Below are 17,492 nucleotides of genomic sequence, written 5' to 3'. Positions count from 1 at the left end.
GCGCACAGGAACTGATGTCAGAACTGCGACCATAACCAAGGCAACGCAAAAACACGACGGTGGAAGCGAGGCCTGGTCTGGTGTTACCCGGCTCCGAGGGTGCTGGGAGCAGTGGGGCTCTGTCCCTTGGCTTTGTGTGGACGGCTGGGCCCGAATTCGAGCCCTTTTCCTCTACCCAGCTCTAACATTGTGCCTTGGTGGAGGTACGGGAGTGGTGTTGTAACAGGTACAGTGCAATTGGTAAGAGCTAAAGTATTAAGTTCCAGTGTTTTTGATAAGGAAGTAAATGTTTTAGCAACAAATTTTAACTTCTCAGTGTATATATATATATAAGTATATGAGAGCACTCTGTCACAACTCGTAGCAGCGTACAGTGACAATAATGAAAAGATGGTTGTAAATATCCAAAAGGTTATTTACAGGAATAACTCATCCATATGAAAGCCTTCAGTCTGCTGGGAACCACTAAGGCAATCTCTACCTAAAAACAATCTCCAAGAGATGCTGCCTTAGTGGTGGTCAGCCCTTAAATGAGATCTAGAGGAGGTGGATCGAGCTCCATCCCTTCTGGGAGCACAGCTCAATTAACTCACCTGTGCTCCCATAGCTGACCCCACACTTGCCTCAGCTGATTAATCAGAGGTTCAGGCTGTGATTACTGATTTCCCATACAAGCAGCAACTCTGGAATACAGAGTGGGAGATGTTCACGTTTCCTGAAAGGCAAGTAAGGTTAAAATCTTCAATTTATACATTTTTAAATGTGTACTGGCTCTAAAGTACATAAGTCTTAGATTTAACCGACCCTGTGAATGGTACCAGCGCAGGAATGACGTTGGGGAACTGTTAGTTCCCAGCTTGAACTGGTGATTGAGCACCTGGTGAAGGGATGTGGCTGCCCAACCCCCCTCGAACTTACATAAGGGGCAGCCACTGAAGTTTGTTCTTTTTTTGGACCTGGATCACTTTCTGAGGAGTCTTGTGTAGGCAGAGAGCCCTTTCACTAATGGGGTAAGTTCAGCTTTTCTTTCTGTATATGGTTATTGGTCTACCTGTAAAATCTTTGCTTCTTGTTGTTGAACAACCGTAAGGAGCAACTTTGCTTCATTGTGAATAGGGCAAGTGATATGGTCCTTTCAAATGAGTGTAAGTTCCTGGCTTGTAGCATCAGTCTCCTAGTTTTGATAGTCTGAGAAAAGCAACCAGTGTATTTACTGTTCATCTGGAAGCTTGTTACACAACTTGTCTTATAGTTTGTTGAAAGAGGAGCTTCTTTCAGCTTAGAGCTTTCATGGCTATGGAGGGTGCTGAACCAGTAATATTCTATAGTGAATAATTTATTCACATTGACAACTCTTTTCTTTTCAGCTTTATATTAAGGACATGGTGACTAACTTTGATGAAAAACATGATGAATATTTAATAGCACTTCAACAGAGAAACCGGTAAGCACTGTTCCTACTCTCATTGAGTACGTGATAAATGTATGGTAACTGTTGAGTCACAGACTGAACCACTGGTTGAGCACCTGGGAACCCAGGTGAAGGCAATTCAGATGTGTGACCAGAAGAGGTGGAGCCTGGCTGCACCTTTGTTAGACTTCATTTAAGTGGTTACTGCCATTGGGGAAGGATCTCTGGTTGAAGATCCCTACTTTGTGGACTTTTCCCTGTTACCCTAGATCTTCAGAGGTAAGTGAGCAATTTTCCTTTGTAACACTGTTCCATTTACTTAGTCCCTTTACTGTCACACTCCTGTATTGCCTTTCTGTTGTATTAATCCTTCTGATTGTAGCACATAGTATCAAATATGAACAGTGATGAATATTAGTTAAAAAACTTGGTTGTAATGTGAAATTTGGCTTGCTGTGTTGCAACACCTGACTTGGTGTGACTTGATTGAAGCAGCTGAGGTAACCTTGAGACCACAAAGAGAACTTTAATTCAGAAGTCAGCATATTGAGTTGAGATATCAGTGGTGTCTATTGTGTACTGGGAGGGAGGTGCAAACAATGCCTAAGCAGGTGGGAACTGGAAGTTATGATTCAGATTCCTGCCCTAGGTTTTTTTGTTGTTGTTTTGTGAGGAGCTCAATGGTTTTAAGGTTTCTAAGTTCCTAATCAAAGCTCTCAAAAGTTCTCAAGAAGAAAGTTTAAGCATATAGAATGCCAAATGGGTGGGAGAAAAGTGAAATGATAAACAATCTAGTGGGAGTCTTAGAAGGGGAACACTTAATTAGGCTTAAATCACATGATATCAGTACTCATACAGGCTTTGTAGAATGTAGATCATGGAAGTTATATCCTGAATTGTTACTTATAACTCTGTTGTGCTCTCTTTGCATTTATTGCTAACTTCACCTGTATATGTATTGCGGACAGATGAGTTACTATTCTTTTTACTTCAGGCTCCTGAAAAATTTGAGAAGAAAGGATCCTACACAAATCAAACTGGAGCAGTTAGAGCAGGGGTTTTCTCTGTATATGAATGGAGCAAATTCGGAGCTGAGAAAGTACTGCAAAAAAATCCACCCATTTGGTTACTTCAAAAATGAGTCACAGACTATCACGACAAATGGTAAGTTATACTGAGAGGGCAGTCTAGAACTATTTAAAGTATTTACTTATCAGAACTGTAATTTGATCATTGAAATTACTTCTCAGACTTTTTCCTCAGTTAAAATTTACTGTTAGCAAGTTTTTTTTTGAACCATTCACTGGATAGATGGATGTAGGTGTTGTCCAGCCTCTCAGAGGAGATGTGGCAATGAGGGCTGGGATGAGCCAACTGATGTAATTTTGAAGTAAGCCCTGCTTTGAATTGAAGTTGCACTAAGTGACCTCCAGAGGTCCCTTCCAGTGTAAATCTGTCTTTGGTTCTATGACCTTGGTAGGAAGACTGCTGCTTTTATTGGTTGTACAAGTTCCTGCTGGCTTAAGATGACCATTAAATTATGGCTTAAAGAAGAAAGGTTTTGCATCAGCTGTTTTTCTTCTCTGAAAAGAAATGGAAGCTGTAAATCTGTCTTGGACTTAGGAAATGAGATGCCTTTATTTAGGATGGTATTGAGAGTGTTGATTATGTCCTTGCTCTGTTGGGGTTGTTGATGTGACCTGCAGGATGTAGGTCTCTGTGTCTTAGTCAAAGCATCTTCTGAAAGATCCATTCCTTCATTGGGACCACTTCCAGTGTAAGGACTCTTTGTTCTTCTTGACCACACACTTTAGATTATGACACTTTGTTACCTTAAAAAATCAATGATTTTTCCTTAGTCTGACTTGTACGTGAAGAATACTTCTCTTCACAATATGTTAAATGTGTAGTGCATTCTATTTAATCTGCCAGTTACTTGTTTCCTTAGTTTGAGAGTAAATGCTCAAACTTCCTTTGTAAATTCAGTATAACATCTGCTGTTCACTAGGACCTTGCTTATCAGTCTGCCTTCAGTTTCTGAAGATGCCTTACTCTCTACCCAGGTAGAAGTCAGAAAGGTGTGTATCTATGCTAGAACATACTTTAGTACTTTCATATCAATGAATGTCTTTTTGTCAAGACAATTTATTGTCTTGAACACACAGTAGTAGTAATCCCTAAAGAGATTCAGCACTCTTGTCACTAGTACACAACCAGCCAGTGTTTGGAATGCCTTTCTAATTGTTATTCCTGTTCTTGTATCAGAATCATGCCCTTTTCTCCTCAGCTGAAGGGGAGTAATGGTTATGTGTATCCTTAAATACTGTATTTCTCTTTTGTCCTCTAATTCTTGCCTTCGTTTTCTGGAACAGCATCTCAGCTAAAAGCAAGTGAATTGGAAGTGCACAGTACACAGACTGCACCAAGCAAAATACAGCGCAAAGGATGGCTTCAGGTAAGAAACAGCTTGAAGTAAAGCATCTTTGAACTGTTTCTTATGACACAGTCTTGTAACTCCTCTTGTTTGTTGCCCATGTGTTTGTTTTCCATTAGTACAGAGGTATTTCAAGGAGGCACCCAAGTGTGCCAGTTTCCTGAGCAAACTTTAGAGCCTTCCCCTTGAGGCTATTCTGCAAACACTTCTTTATATTTCTGTGCTTTAAGGGGTTTAACTGTATCTGCTTTGTTGATTGCTATGTCCCTTTTCCCATCTTTTTTTCTCTCCACTCTGATGCCAGACATAAGCCATGTGCTGGATGTGATCTCCTCCATGGAACAGCTGAGGAAGAGATTGCTTTACTTAGCTATTATGGGAAATATGTTTATTGACTATTGTATTGCTGATAGCAAGAAAAAAAACAACAAATTATTTTGCATGTTTTAACAGAAAGCTGTGGAGATTAAAACAGAAAGAGGAACCAAACTCTGCATTAAACCTCCTCTTGAGTACTCTGAGGATTTTGAACCTTATGAAAGTGTGAGCATGGAGAGAAATAGTGATGATCCTCTCCATTACTCTCAGGTACAATTAGCAGTTGCTGATGAATTTCAAGTGTGTTTCCCTAGCTTGTGTTTTCAGAGGTTCAATATCAGCTTTCATTTTGATGTATCCCATGGATTATTGTTACTGGTTAAGTTGTTTGTACTAAATCAACTATCATCCTAATTAGCAAACAATTAAATCCATTACCTCTGTGGCCGCCTTCTCCTTCCACTACCCCCTTGCCTTTCCTCTCTGTGTGCCCTGGCCCAGCACATGCTGTCATGGAAAACGAGCAACTGTTTTTAGTCCAGAAATTGCTAAGCTGACTATATTTGGAATGGGAAGTAACACAGTATTTAAGAAGTGAAAGTTAATTTTATGAACTGGGAATTCAAAGCTCCTGTAACAGAAGATTTGAATAGAGCAAGTTGCATTGTAAAAGCTCCCGAGTCTCTCGATGTTTTTAAACCTTTATATTTAAGTTAGACATGTCTTAAATACATTGGTGGAGCGTATGTGTATTCCATGTGTTTGTATTCCAGTGGAATTATAGAAAAGCAGGCTACTTCCATTATCCTGCATTTCTACATTTTCTGTATTGCTTTTGGGCTTACGATTTTACTTGCTACTCTGCAAAGCCGTAACTTGCTTTCAGTGACAGGTTTTTATAATTCTTTGTGTAAGTAACAGGCTTTTAAATTTAATATTGAGACAAAACCCAGTTTTTTTTATATCCCAGCTGGAAATATGTTTGGCATTCCTGAAGCTGAACTTTGTTCTCTGAACTGTCTTACAATGCAGCTGCTGTGATGTTTTAAACTTAAAAGCAAACTCATAAGATTCCCTGTCAAATAGAAATATTAGCTTTGCCTGTCATTAAGACATGCTCAGTATCAAGCTTGAGGTTGTTTGTAGACCCTTTCTTGAACCTGAATTTGCTTTCTCTTTGTAGTATGTTTCTGTCAATGTGGTTTTCCTAACAAGGCTAATCTGTAACAGGAGAGCAGCGTGCAGCTTTCATTACACACTAAATGTACGCTGTCACAGTTCATTTGTGTCTAAGATAGCTCTGAGTTTTATTTTACTCCTGCAGTTTGCTTACTTCTCTCAAAGTGGTATCAGCAACAGTAGGAAAAATAGATTTAGGATAGACAAGATCTTTTCCTTTGACAGTCATAAAAATGAAAGGCTCTTCAGCATTTTCTATGCTGTTTATGGCATTTGCTGAGTGAAGCTGGGCAGTTTATTCAGTAGTAAATTAATAGTTGAATTTTTAGCATGAAATCTTGTTACAACGGGTCTAATTAAATTTCTTCACAACCTGGAAGCTCAATTCACTGGACTGTAAGTCTTTTCTACTGTTGCTTTTGCTCTTCAAGTATAGATGTCTACAGGAGCATTGCCATACGTTAAGTTACGTACAAAGGAGTTACTGTTGCAGAATCACAGAGTAGTTGATGGTGAAAAGGACCTCAGGGTCCCTCTGCTCCCAGCAGGGTGCCCACATCCAGGCAGATCTTGAAGACCTCCAGGGAGGGGATCCCACAGCCTGTGGGCAGCCTGTGCCAAGGCTCCTTCACCTCCTTATTTCTTGGTCTATAGAATTTTCCTGCAAGGGCTTCTAATGAGAAGAAACACAGGAGATGTAGGATGTTTTTTTCTTTAAATGTCCTCACCAGGGAAGTGAAAATATAACATGGAAATCTGAGTATTTTTAGCACCATCTGATATCTCAGAGGAAAAGGCAGCCACGTGGGTTTATTTTAAAATAAATATTTGAGTTTTCCTGACAGATTTTTTTGTCTGAATTGTGTCAGAAGCTGAAAAGCAGTTTGCAACTCAGTGTAGAAGAGGAAAAGATGGAAGAAGAATCTTCTAGTGAGGATTATGACTTCATTGAAGAGGAATTGTTTTCAGAACCATCTCCTGCTGAAGAAACAATTACAAGCTTTGCAAGCCTTCAGTTGCAGAGCAGTGGATCTATGCAGAAAGAAGCTTCTGAAAGCCAGGATACTGGAAGATGCTCTAGCCTGGTTTCTGGTGCCTCTAATGCATCGGAGTACAAGCAGGATCAAAGTAGTAAGCCTCTGTTGTACATTATTAAAGTTCTTTGATACATCTTAGAAGCAATGCTCTCAAAGATAATCAGTACAAATCTGAACCATAATTTGCAATACCAATGTTCACAGTTATGTGCTGGAAAGGTGTCATACCTGGATAATGTCCTTGCTTCTTTTTAATAATCGTGCATTCTAATCACCTCCTTCCTTGGTAAAGAGCAAACCAAGTTTGTGTTTTTGCCGTAAAAGGGCAGCCCTTTTACTGTATGTCCTTATAGAAATAATTCTTCTTAAAGTGCATTTGGAATTTAGTAAGCTACAAGAAACAACCTTCTTGTAGTTCCAGGGTCTGTGTCAGGCCTGAATATAATTAAATTCACGAGTACAACATTGTTTGTATACATGGATAGGCATCCTATAGTTTCTTTATGTATAAATACAAAAAATTATTGCCATGGGATGTTTAGAAGTTCAAATACAGTAGTGGCTTAATTAGTAGATGTTACAAATTACTAGCTAGCAAGTTCATTATAGTTTGAATTAAATGCAGACTTCAACCTCATGAAGAATGCACTGTATATTTCATATTTTCCGTGTGCTTCTGCTGCTCACTGCTGTCAGAGAAAAGATCTTACCACAGCTGGTTATTTGTTCTGACCCATTAGGGATGCTGTTATACCCAAGGGAGCTGTACACTGGGATTTGCTATGCTGTTTGCTAGGAGACAATTGAGGTTGTAGGCACATACAGCTTCTCAGTGTTGACAGCTACATCAGCTTTCAGCTGGGGCTCCAGCTTCCTGGGCTAGCTGTTCCCTCAAGAATTTAGTAACAAGTTTCAACCCCTCTGATAGGCCCCAGGTGTTCAGTTTTCAGGTTTGAGATGGGGAAAAAATAACCACCATCCAACTGGTATCTGTATTATTTTGTATTGATAGTAATATGCAGGGAGACTTAACTGGTTTTGACAGATAAATGTGCTTGCTTCTGATACAGAAGGCAGAAGCACAACACTGCTGACTGTGTGGTAGACAGGCTTTAGGTCCAGCTTTGGTGTAATCACATAAACCACAGTGAATGACTCAGTCACCCAGCCTGCACTTATACAGCACTAGACCTAGCACTTCTGTGGATGACTTCTGGGTACTGCCTGGGGATGAGCTTTACTCAATAGTATTTCAGTTCTTCTCAGCTACCTTTTCCACTGATTAAAAATCATAGTTTCTCACTCAGAAATTCATATCTTCTATTGCATCCTCGTTAACGCCGATTGTTTCACTTGATGGTTCTTTGTTCTTGTTAGCACAGATATTTGCTTTCTACTGCAGCAGAAAAATAGCTCCTTAGCAATGCCACCTAAAACTTGTGCTGGTGTCTAACTCCTGTCTTCACCCATTTTCTTCGTAATCTCTCTTCATTTCTACTATCTGACATCCTTTTCTCAGGTTGGCTTTCCTTCTGAAACTCCTTTGGCTTGTCTCAGAGAAACAACATCAGGCTAAGCTTTTTCTTTTCCCCTGGCATTGTATCATAGTGAGGTTAGGCTTACTATAGCTGCTTCTCTCTTCATCTGTCCTGTAATTAAGGGAGTAAGGGATGTGGTGGCAGTGAGAACGTGAGTACGTGGCTTATCCCCTCACCCCCAGAAGTAAGAGCAGATAAGTACTTCTATGAACTGAATGATCATTTCCTTTTAGTCTATGCTTCAGGAATAATTTTGACACAACTGCATTAACGAGTGACTCAGGGTTTCTTGCTTATTTTTGCTCTTCTGGTCAGCAGTGCTTGGAAATACCCGCCCCTGTTAAGATACATTGGTCTAATGACCTGACCTACCTTATGGTGATGTATTTCATCACTAAGTTGGTTGAGGCTATGCATATGAATAGAATATAGAACTGCATCAGTAAAAGGAAAGGAAGATGGTGGTTATCATTTTACCTATGCCAGCATAATTAAAGTGGCAAAACGTTAGCATTTAAGGTACAATAATAATTCCTGTCTTGCTACTTCTGATGATCTCTGAAGTTGATTTTTCTGTTTCCTTATCTTACAGAATTGAAGCCAGTGCGAGTTCTTTCAGCCAAAAGAAAAGATAATGCTGAAATGTACATTCCTGTCAGACCAGGTGTGGTAAAAAATAAAATCAATCGACCACTCTCTGCTGAGTCCTTGCAGCCAGACAGGCAGGAAGGAATTTGCCATAGTAAGGAATATGAATATATGTCAGTAAAGATGTTAATGATTTTGTTTTCCAATCTGATTCAGGTGTAATTTCATCTGTCATTATGATACGTTTTCTAACCCATTATTATTATTTAGCTCTTCAAGAATTCTGGCTTAAGTAGGATTGTGAGGAAAAAATCCAGAGCTTGTACACTTGAGTCTGTGCTGTGTCTTTGTTAACTTTCTTCTCTTTTTGCTTCTATACCATAAGATTTCCTCCTCTCGTTTTGGTCCTTATATTTGCTCCTTTCCATTTCTCTGATGGATTTCTGTTCTTTATGGCATTAGCAGAGGAGTCTTAAGATCAGGAAATCATGCTTAGTTGAAAGCTTTGAACACAATGCATCTGTAGCAAGAGAGGAACTGAAATTTCCCATGGCCAAAGTTGATGCTTTTAGATTTTAAGTCTCCTCTCCTTTAAACTTTTTTCCAGGCTGTGATGCTTCTGTTTTTCTGTCATGTTTGGGAAGATGGGCACAAGTTCATAAGGTCACCTATCTTATGCTGCAAGTAGCAATGTCTGACTCTCTTGATTTTTACCAGAAGAATCTTATGATTTCCCAGAATAGCTGAATACTCCAGTTACATTGAAAAATGTTGGTGGACTGAAATTATATGTACTTTTATTTCAGTTAGCTGTTGCAAAGCATTCCCAGTAAATGTCTGAACAAATCAACTACATTTTTAATGCATAAAAATCCCATTTGTCGTTTTTCAGTTTTGCTTCTTTTGTGATGCAGTTTCATCTGTTGTTTAGGGTAGATGTAAAAACAAATTGGAACAGTTTAACCTTGCTTTAGTTCGTTACTGTTTAGTTAATGTAGCACTGTACTAGTAACAGAATTGGATGTTTCAGATGTGTGCTGTTGAATATTCCATGCTTGTTTGTCTGTACAAATGGCTATTCCTTTGTGCTTTTTCATGGCAGGACCATTAAGTCGACCAGAAAGACCACTTTCAGCAGCTCGAAAGAATGAGTGTGAAAAGGACTCTGAACTCTCTGTTTCAGCTGTGGTTAAAGCTATGCAAATTGAAAATGAAGCCTTGCAGAGAGATTTGCAAAGCCAGCCAGTTTCCACAAGCCCTCAAAAGGTATGGCAAGAAAGAAAAACAAGTGTTTCTTCAATAAGGAGAAAAGAGGGTTTCCTTGAACACGAATTATAATAGTTAATTCTTACACAATTGTAGAATAAACAGTGATATCTCAATTGTAATTGGATTTGTATTACTTCCATAGGGTGTGGGTGTTTGTTTTTTAAATCTGGCTCCTTGGATACCACCCCACAGCTTTCTCTTGCTTTCAGGGATCACTGAGCAACTGATAGCTCACTCCTGTGATATGTCTACACAGTCAAGTGCTCAGCTGTAGGCCCATTTGAGCCATTTTCATTCTGAAAGCTTCTTAAACAAGATATGTGATTTCCTTGCCAATATTTCCTACCATCTTACTATATTTGTTAATACGAGCACAGTTTCTTGTTAATAATACATGCTCAGCATGTGCAGTGTGTGTATATCTTTTATCTCCAATAAGCACATTTAAAAGCAATTAAAAACTTTATAAACAAGGAAATTAAAAAAGTCTACTCCCTTCAGGTCAGGCCATTGTTCCCTTTTAAGTTAAAAATCGGATTTGTGCAGATGTGCTTAGAAGGTGGGATGCAAACAGGGAGAGAATTTGTTTTGTCATAAAAAATGACAGGACTTTTCCTCTGTTGGTTTTTATCCCTTACGTAATTGAATTACAGAATGGCTTGGGTTGGAAGGGACCTCGAGGATCATCAAACTCCACTGCCCCCACAGAAGGCATGGTCACCAACCTCCACATTTAATAACAGACCAGGTTGCCCAGGGCCCCATCCAACCTGGCCCTGAACACCTCCTGTGTTCATTTGCTATGACAGTTTTGTATTTCCAAAAAATGAAGAATATCTGATTTTATTTTAATAAAACTGAGATTTTTTTTTTGGGGGGGGGGGGGGGGGGTTAAAAATCTTCATGCTCCTTCATTGGAGGAGGGGAAATGAGAAAGTCCAGGCAGAACTGTGTCAATGCCTTGGCTAGCTCTGTGTCCTACCAAAACCATAATATTATAGGCATATTAATAACATTTGGTACATATACATAGTGTATTTTAATATATATGTGTGTATATATATAGTTATATTCTGTATACACATATAGTTGTTACAGAATGCTTTTATTTTACCCTTTGTTGCACATAGGAGATCAAGCTCAGCCCTTTCATTGCAAATTAAGACCAATTCTGCTTAACTCTGTTCATAGAGATACAGATTAACTAAGGTTAGCAGAGCCCAGAAGTTAGCCCGAACTCATCTATTCTGGAGGTGCAGACTGATCTCACTGGTATATAGAAAATGATGTGAATGAAATGTTTGTGGTTTTTTCTTTCTTACTTAGATGTTCTCTGTTTCATCTGTTCTCTCTGCAATGGTTGAACCTTCAAAAAAAAGCCAGGCAAAGACTGCTGTCACAAAAGATGTAGAGAGCACTTGTCCTTTTGGAAACAGGTATATCTATTTCCTCTCTAACTTCCTATCTAAGGGGATATTTTTTCCGTACCGAGCACTACTTTGTCTGATGGTCTTTAAATACCCAAGGGCAAGTATTGGCAAATACACGGAGAGGGCTCTAGCCTTAGACCAGTAGCTGTTAATCAGGGAACTGCCAATAGTTTATATTACCTCTACTCATATTATTTTGAATTACTTTCTCAAACTGCCTCATATCTAGCAGAGAACTGGAGTGTGGTCTTTTAAACAGACTGTGTTTATCTGGTGTGGGATGTTGTGACAGCTGTTGTTCAACATGGGGTACCTAAGTTGTTCTGTGGGGTGTATGGGTTCATTCTGTCACCTTCACACCAACAAAACCATTTCTCAAAAATGGAAGAATTAAAAGGAAATACAAAAGAACATGTGTTTCAGACAACAGGAGAAACTTCTGGAATTTCTTCAGGAGACTGAGAGCACTTCTACCTGTGATAATGGCATGCTCCTATCTGATGAAAAATTGGAAGCAGATTGTGTTTTGACAGAGAAGGTCTGTATATATATATGCGCTATAACTCCAAGTACTATTGAAATACAAATGTATTGAATGGTCAGCATTACCTTGTGGCAGGGTAAGAGAATTTATCACCTTCATAGATTACAGCCTTCTTGAAGATGTAAGAAAGCAAGTCTGTCTTATAGGTAGGTTCTTTATACAATTTAATTCTTGTAGTCTTTGAAGAAGAACAGAGCATAATGGAACCTCTTTAGCCCATAATTACTGCTACAGCTGTTTCTGTATTACATGCTTCTTGATTGAAGTCCTGTTTTAGTTTAGTGGTTTCTGCTAATTCATGCTTTTAATACACCTAAACAATTTTCATATTAAAACAGGTGCTTATTTGTTAGTAAAGATAAAGATCCTTTATTAATCATCAAGGTGAATCATCTAGTGTGTGAGAAAGCCCAGATGTTTCAGCAAAAGTTGATTTCAGAGATCTTATGTAAATTTCCTCTCCTACTTGTTTCCTTGTGGTCTGATTCTCTTGAACTTATTGGCAAAGAGATGTAAAAGTTGTGTTGCTGTTTTTGCTGTTTGGGCTCTTGGGAGCCAAGACATCAAATATCAGGAAGCTTGTGCTCTGAATTTACAGGCGTTTTTCTTCTGAACTGATATGACTGTAGTCTTAACAGTCTTTATATTGCTGCAGATTTTATTGTTGTCACTTACATGTACACTGTATTTCACTTGGGTCCAGATGACAACAAACATGGAAGTACGTGATGCCATTTATGTGACTGTGGAGCTTCTTTCTAACTGGGGAAATCCAATAAACATTGGCTTGAGAGAGGTGGAATTCTTTGATTTATACAACAAAAAGATATTTGTGTCTCCTCACGATGTGGATGTTCGAAATGCTGACTACCCGGGGGATTTGTGCTGCTTGGTCAATAAGAACTTAAATGTAAGATGACAGTCCTGGATATGTCAACTTCTGTTTTTAATGTTTACTATTCCATCACAAAGTTTCTTGTTTGGTTGCATGATTGCATTTTGAACTAACAAGTCCAGTTTTCACATCCAAGATGTTTCTATTCAGTTATGTTTTATAATTTGATTAATTTGGTCGACTTTATTAACTGAGCAACTGGAGACAGGTGTGTTTAACTGTGTGTTTTATGTGTTAATACTTTGATATTGTCTTGAGTGAAGGAACACATTTTTTTAGGCTGTTGTAATTATGGTATTTGCAGGAAAAGAAATCACAGCCTTAAGGATAGGGAATTTCACATTCTCAAAGTGTGTCTGCTGTTAAATTAATTAGTTCTTGTGATCTGAAGGCATAGGAGTATCACTGCTACCTTCTTGTTTCAGATGTTTAGTGAAAGTCTCAGTAAACTCAAGACTGGAATTCACTTCTTTGCATCTGTTCCCTTGTTATGCTTTTACCTAGAGAAGGACCATGGAAGAATGAGTAGACAGGTTGATTTCAACAAAAGACAAACTTAATGTACACTGTGTATGTTCTGTGAATCCTTGAAAACAGAATGAGTGGAAATGTATCTACTAATCTGAGATCACCAAAACTTTGCTTGCATGTGTATTTGTTTTGCCCTCATTTATTTCTGCAGTTGGCTAACACTTGGTGTCAGGTATACTCACATTCAGTGTTTCGATTCCAAAACTCCTTTCTTCTCTGCCATGTACTTCTACTTTTTTTCTTCTAAACATGAATAGACAGCACTTTTTAGCAATGTCCTGAGCTTACTTGGTACTTTAAACTGTCTATGCCTACCATAACCAATTGTCTGTAAAATCTGTGTTCAAAGCTCTATTCTATCATGAATCCTAAACGTAGCTCTAAGGAATAGATCTGCAAGTGAAATTAGTTGTCTGTAAAGACTGCAGGAGATAGAGGCGGTGAAATAAAATTGGTAAGATTTCCCTTGTTAGATGGTAAGATAGGAGCATAAGCACTCTTAAGAAATTGTGAAATGATTAGACAGTGTCCATTCTGCTCAGTGATCCCCTTTAGCGCTTGCAAAGCTGATTAATTTGATTAAAATAAACTGGGCTTGCATTGACCCTGCAGTTACAAAGCATGGCAGACTGCCTGTCATTTGTGAGCGTGCAGATGTCTCTCTGGGATAGCAAGCAGCTGACCTTTATCTAATTGTCAGGTTGTGAGCTGTCTTCCAGGCTGGAGAGTCAGATTTATTGTTTGGGAATGAGGTTAATGCTTTGCTTTTAATATAGCTGATTTTATTATATGATTACTTTTCTAATTGATTTTTTTTTTTTCCTGTGGGATGGTAAATCAATCAAAATATCCTGTTTCAGAGGAAAGAGGATTGGTGACAATCTGCTTGTATGTGTTTTTAGACCAGGAAGGAACGCGTCCCTTGGATGTGCCCTTTCCATCCACCCATCCAACTTTACTTTATTATCCGCAATCCCACCCGATCCCATGACTTTGGTGTATCCAAGATCAAGATTTGGAATTACAGCAGAACAAGTAGTGTAAGTAATCTTTTCTCACCTCCTTTGTATGTGTGCTCTCCTTTTTCTATACAAACTGCAGTTTGATCTTTACTCTGAAGTATAAAATAAAAGTAGGTGTTTTCTCTGATAAAATATGGAGTGTGGAGGTGCCCATGTCTACTGTACATTTCTGCTTCTGTTGCTGATTGTTGGAAGTAGATGTAAATGTTAACCTGTTCATTGGCAGTGTTAACATTTATGTATGTTTTACAAGCCCAATAAAAGGGTTGCATCTTCTGTCAGGTAGTCCTCTACTGAGAAATAAAGAGACAGCAGGGTAAGTGCATTTTAGTGTTCAGCATTTGTAGTTTTTATCACTATATATTTAAACAAAAATGCTTGGTTGCTTGTGTATATAGGTATAAACAAGCTGAATGTTGATCAGTTCAGGAGTTATTATTTTAATTAAGAAGTCCACTAACTACGTGTACATAAAATAACCAGTGATCTGATGTTACTAGAGAGACATCTGATGGCAGATGGTCTCCTGTTTGTGTGTTTGAATGTTACCATGGAAATTATTCTTGTTTGTACACTGCAGTGTTGAGGAGGAAAAAAAAAAATAAAAACAACAACCCAGGTACTGAATCCAAGAGGATTTGCTGCTCTGGATTATCAATAAGAGGCTTTAACTCTCTGGTTTTCTTCTCATCTATGTTCTTATATAAGCATATATGGTAATTTATACATACAGAAATGGCTGTGGAATGAGCAGCTTAAAGAAGTTTACTATAACATGATGTATGTTCATTTTCTGGAGTTGTAACAGCTTTTTACTATTAAAATGTAGGCTACATAATTTTTCATCACAGAGGCTGTGAAAGGGACTGCTGGTTTTGGAGGTAATAGTATGAATTTGTTACTGAGCCTATTGAGTGTAATATGGGAAATATGCAGGAACATATTTGCGTATTGCAAGGCAATGATTTTTTTAATAAACCTCTATAAAGCAAATTGTAAGATCCATTAGGAGCATACCCCACACTTCAGCAGCAGTCCTGCAGTATGCATGGTCTAAATATACATCATTCGTATGTGAAAGAATAATACAAAGCAGTTCTGCATAATTCTATAATTTTCATGAGGAAATATTGTCTGAGAAATAACAAAAACTAAAATGTGATTAGATATGTTTTATTTCTGCTAATGTAAGTCTTGAGCTGTATTGTATCCTCTTTTGGGGTACTCGTTTTTGCCAAACCTTACCTCAGAAACCACATAAGGGAGAGGTGCCCATCTACTACTTCAAAAAAACAGGTGGAAGAATAATTCAGGCCACTATTTGTGTTCAGTTGAAAATATTTGAGCTTTAAATTTTGAATTGGAAAGTAGAAAAAAAATATTTTTTTGGAGGTTTTTCCCCAGGACTGATCAGTAAGCAACTCAAAGCTCAGAAGGGCAGAACAGAGTACATTAATTCCAGGTTCAAGTGAATAATAAAATCAGGCTTTCAATGGGTGCCACAGAAAACAATCTTATGGAGCTGTCTGACATAAAGGCCTTTTATTTATAAGGCTAGTTAAGTGTTTAAATAGGCTATCAAGGCATAAAGTTGTCTTATTTGAAAACTATTAAAAACAGATTTATTTGCTAAGGTATTGGTTATTTTACTTCCTTAAGTGCTAGGAGGTGAATGAGAATTTTAATATCCTTTCCAGCCTTGTATTTCTGTAAGTCCTTAAATCAGGTGGGTAACTGTTCACTCTGTAGTGTATGTGATAAATAAGTGGTGATTCTTAAAGACACTGAAGCAAAATCTACCTCTGGAATTTACATCTTGATCCAGAATAACTATATTTAACCTAGGTGTCTTTGCTCAAGCTTTTCTAAATGTGTTTATTTCCTAGATGTCAGCCAGAATGATTTGTAGTCGTGTGTAGCAGCATGGTTGATCTTCTTAAATACATTCTTAAAAATCCCAGAGTAGTTTATACTTATTTGAGCTTTTCATTTAAGAAGTGGTTATAAGCGTGTTACTGATATGAGCTTTTTATTGTTTTCATCAGAACAGTGATATCTAATACTTGAACAGCTTATTTGAAATACCCGTACCTTTATTTTTCCAGGACCTTGATGTTGGAGCAAAGAAGGTGAAATTATATGTTGATGAGAACCTTGTATTTGATGGTGAATTGGAAAGAGCCTGTGGAGATGTCATTGACCTTGGCACTACGATTGACCTTACAGAATGCAAGCAGGATATTAGCTGTTCTTCATATGACAGTAAAGAAGAAAATGCAACTGCAGTGACAGATGAAGTGGACCTGCATTTTGAATGTTTACAGACAAACCATACACCAATAAGCTCAAAATCTCTGCCAGAAGAAAATCATCTTGAGGATAAGGTGAACACAGTCAACTTGACTAAGGAAAACTTATCCGAGTTAGAGGATGATCTAGAAGTGTTGCCATCTCACATTTGTATAAAAGATACAATAGAAAGTGTGACAGTAGGAGAGGTTATTGATCGTGATCAGTCTGATGATGAGCTTCCTTTGAGTGGGCAAATGGAAAAACTTACAGGACGAAAATTGTCTGATTCTGCAAGTGCAATTCCTTCTTGGTTACACTCATCTTCCCAAGGAAGAGAGAATCTTCAAGATAGTTCTGGTAAGCAGAAGCCTTCCTGGCTTGCTTCAGAACATTGTTTAGGCTTGAAATGTCAAGCAGACTCGGATGTAATAAAAAAATTCCCTGATCTGACTAATGAAGATGCCAAATGTCACAGAAATGAGCTGGGAAGATTGAGTAGTAGGAATGCAAATGGTGATGTGAGATCTCAAATGCTGACCAGAAAGGACAGTGATGTTGGCTTAGATATTTCAGAGCAACTTTCTAACAAGCATGGCTGCAGCATGGAGTACCCAGCAAGTGGAAGGAGAAGTGTAAGAAAGCAGGGATTAAACACCATAAATCTTAAAAGGGATTCAGCACTCAAAGGTAAGAGCTCATAATAGCAACCTTAGTATAAGGGCCGGTATTTTTTTATTTTGCAGAAGCACAAAATCATTTTGGTTGGAAGATACCTCTTGACATCATCTTGTTAACCCCCCTTGCTTAAACAGTGAGCTGAAACAGATTATCCAGAACTGTGTTGGTGGTTCAGTGTTTGACTGCCCTCACTGTAAAGGCTCTTTCCTATTTTAACATCGAGTTTCATGGTTTTTAATTTGTTGCTGAAGAGAACTTGGCTCCATCGAGTTCACTCACTCCCACAAGGTATTTATACATGTCAATAAAATGCCCCTGAGCTTTTC

General features: G+C 38.3%; 1 protein-coding gene across 19 annotated transcripts in view; it reads left to right on the top strand.

The window, feature by feature from the left end:
- Nucleotides 1-16: 16 nt before the first annotated feature.
- Nucleotides 17-17,492, top strand: part of KATNIP (katanin interacting protein) — a 42,073-nt gene continuing 24,597 nt past the window's right edge. For 4 of the 19 annotated variants that reach the window (XR_014933914.1, XM_085514255.1, XM_015877296.2 and 1 more), the window contains exons 1-13: nt 22-226; nt 1,368-1,444; nt 2,406-2,575; nt 3,784-3,866; nt 4,299-4,433; nt 6,188-6,473; nt 8,510-8,659; nt 9,608-9,771; nt 11,101-11,210; nt 11,628-11,742; nt 12,452-12,658; nt 14,077-14,214; nt 16,302-17,175. Coding sequence is in view for 18 of the 19 variants with exons in the window: in XM_085514255.1 (XP_085370381.1) it covers nt 1,383-1,444; nt 2,406-2,575; nt 3,784-3,866; nt 4,299-4,433; nt 6,188-6,473; nt 8,510-8,659; nt 9,608-9,771; nt 11,101-11,210; nt 11,628-11,742; nt 12,452-12,658; nt 14,077-14,214; nt 16,302-17,175 (2,494 nt within the window). In the remaining variant the exon portion in view is untranslated. Of the gene's footprint in view, nt 241-1,367; nt 1,445-1,534; nt 1,691-2,405; nt 2,576-3,783; nt 3,867-4,298; nt 4,434-6,187; nt 6,474-8,509; nt 8,660-9,607; nt 9,772-11,100; nt 11,211-11,627; nt 11,743-12,451; nt 12,659-12,770; nt 13,927-14,076; nt 14,215-16,301; nt 17,176-17,492 lie in introns of those variants that run through there. The other 15 variants (XM_085514258.1, XM_085514256.1, XM_085514254.1 and 12 more) reach the window with 14 other exon arrangements.

Source organism: Coturnix japonica, chromosome 13 (genome assembly GCF_054131305.1).
Source record: "Coturnix japonica strain WE chromosome 13, WE-NBRP24, whole genome shotgun sequence".
Classification (NCBI taxonomy): domain Eukaryota; kingdom Metazoa; phylum Chordata; class Aves; order Galliformes; family Phasianidae; genus Coturnix; species Coturnix japonica.
Note: the sequence above shows the minus strand (reverse complement) of the source record. Positions and strands in the feature narration are given on the sequence as shown.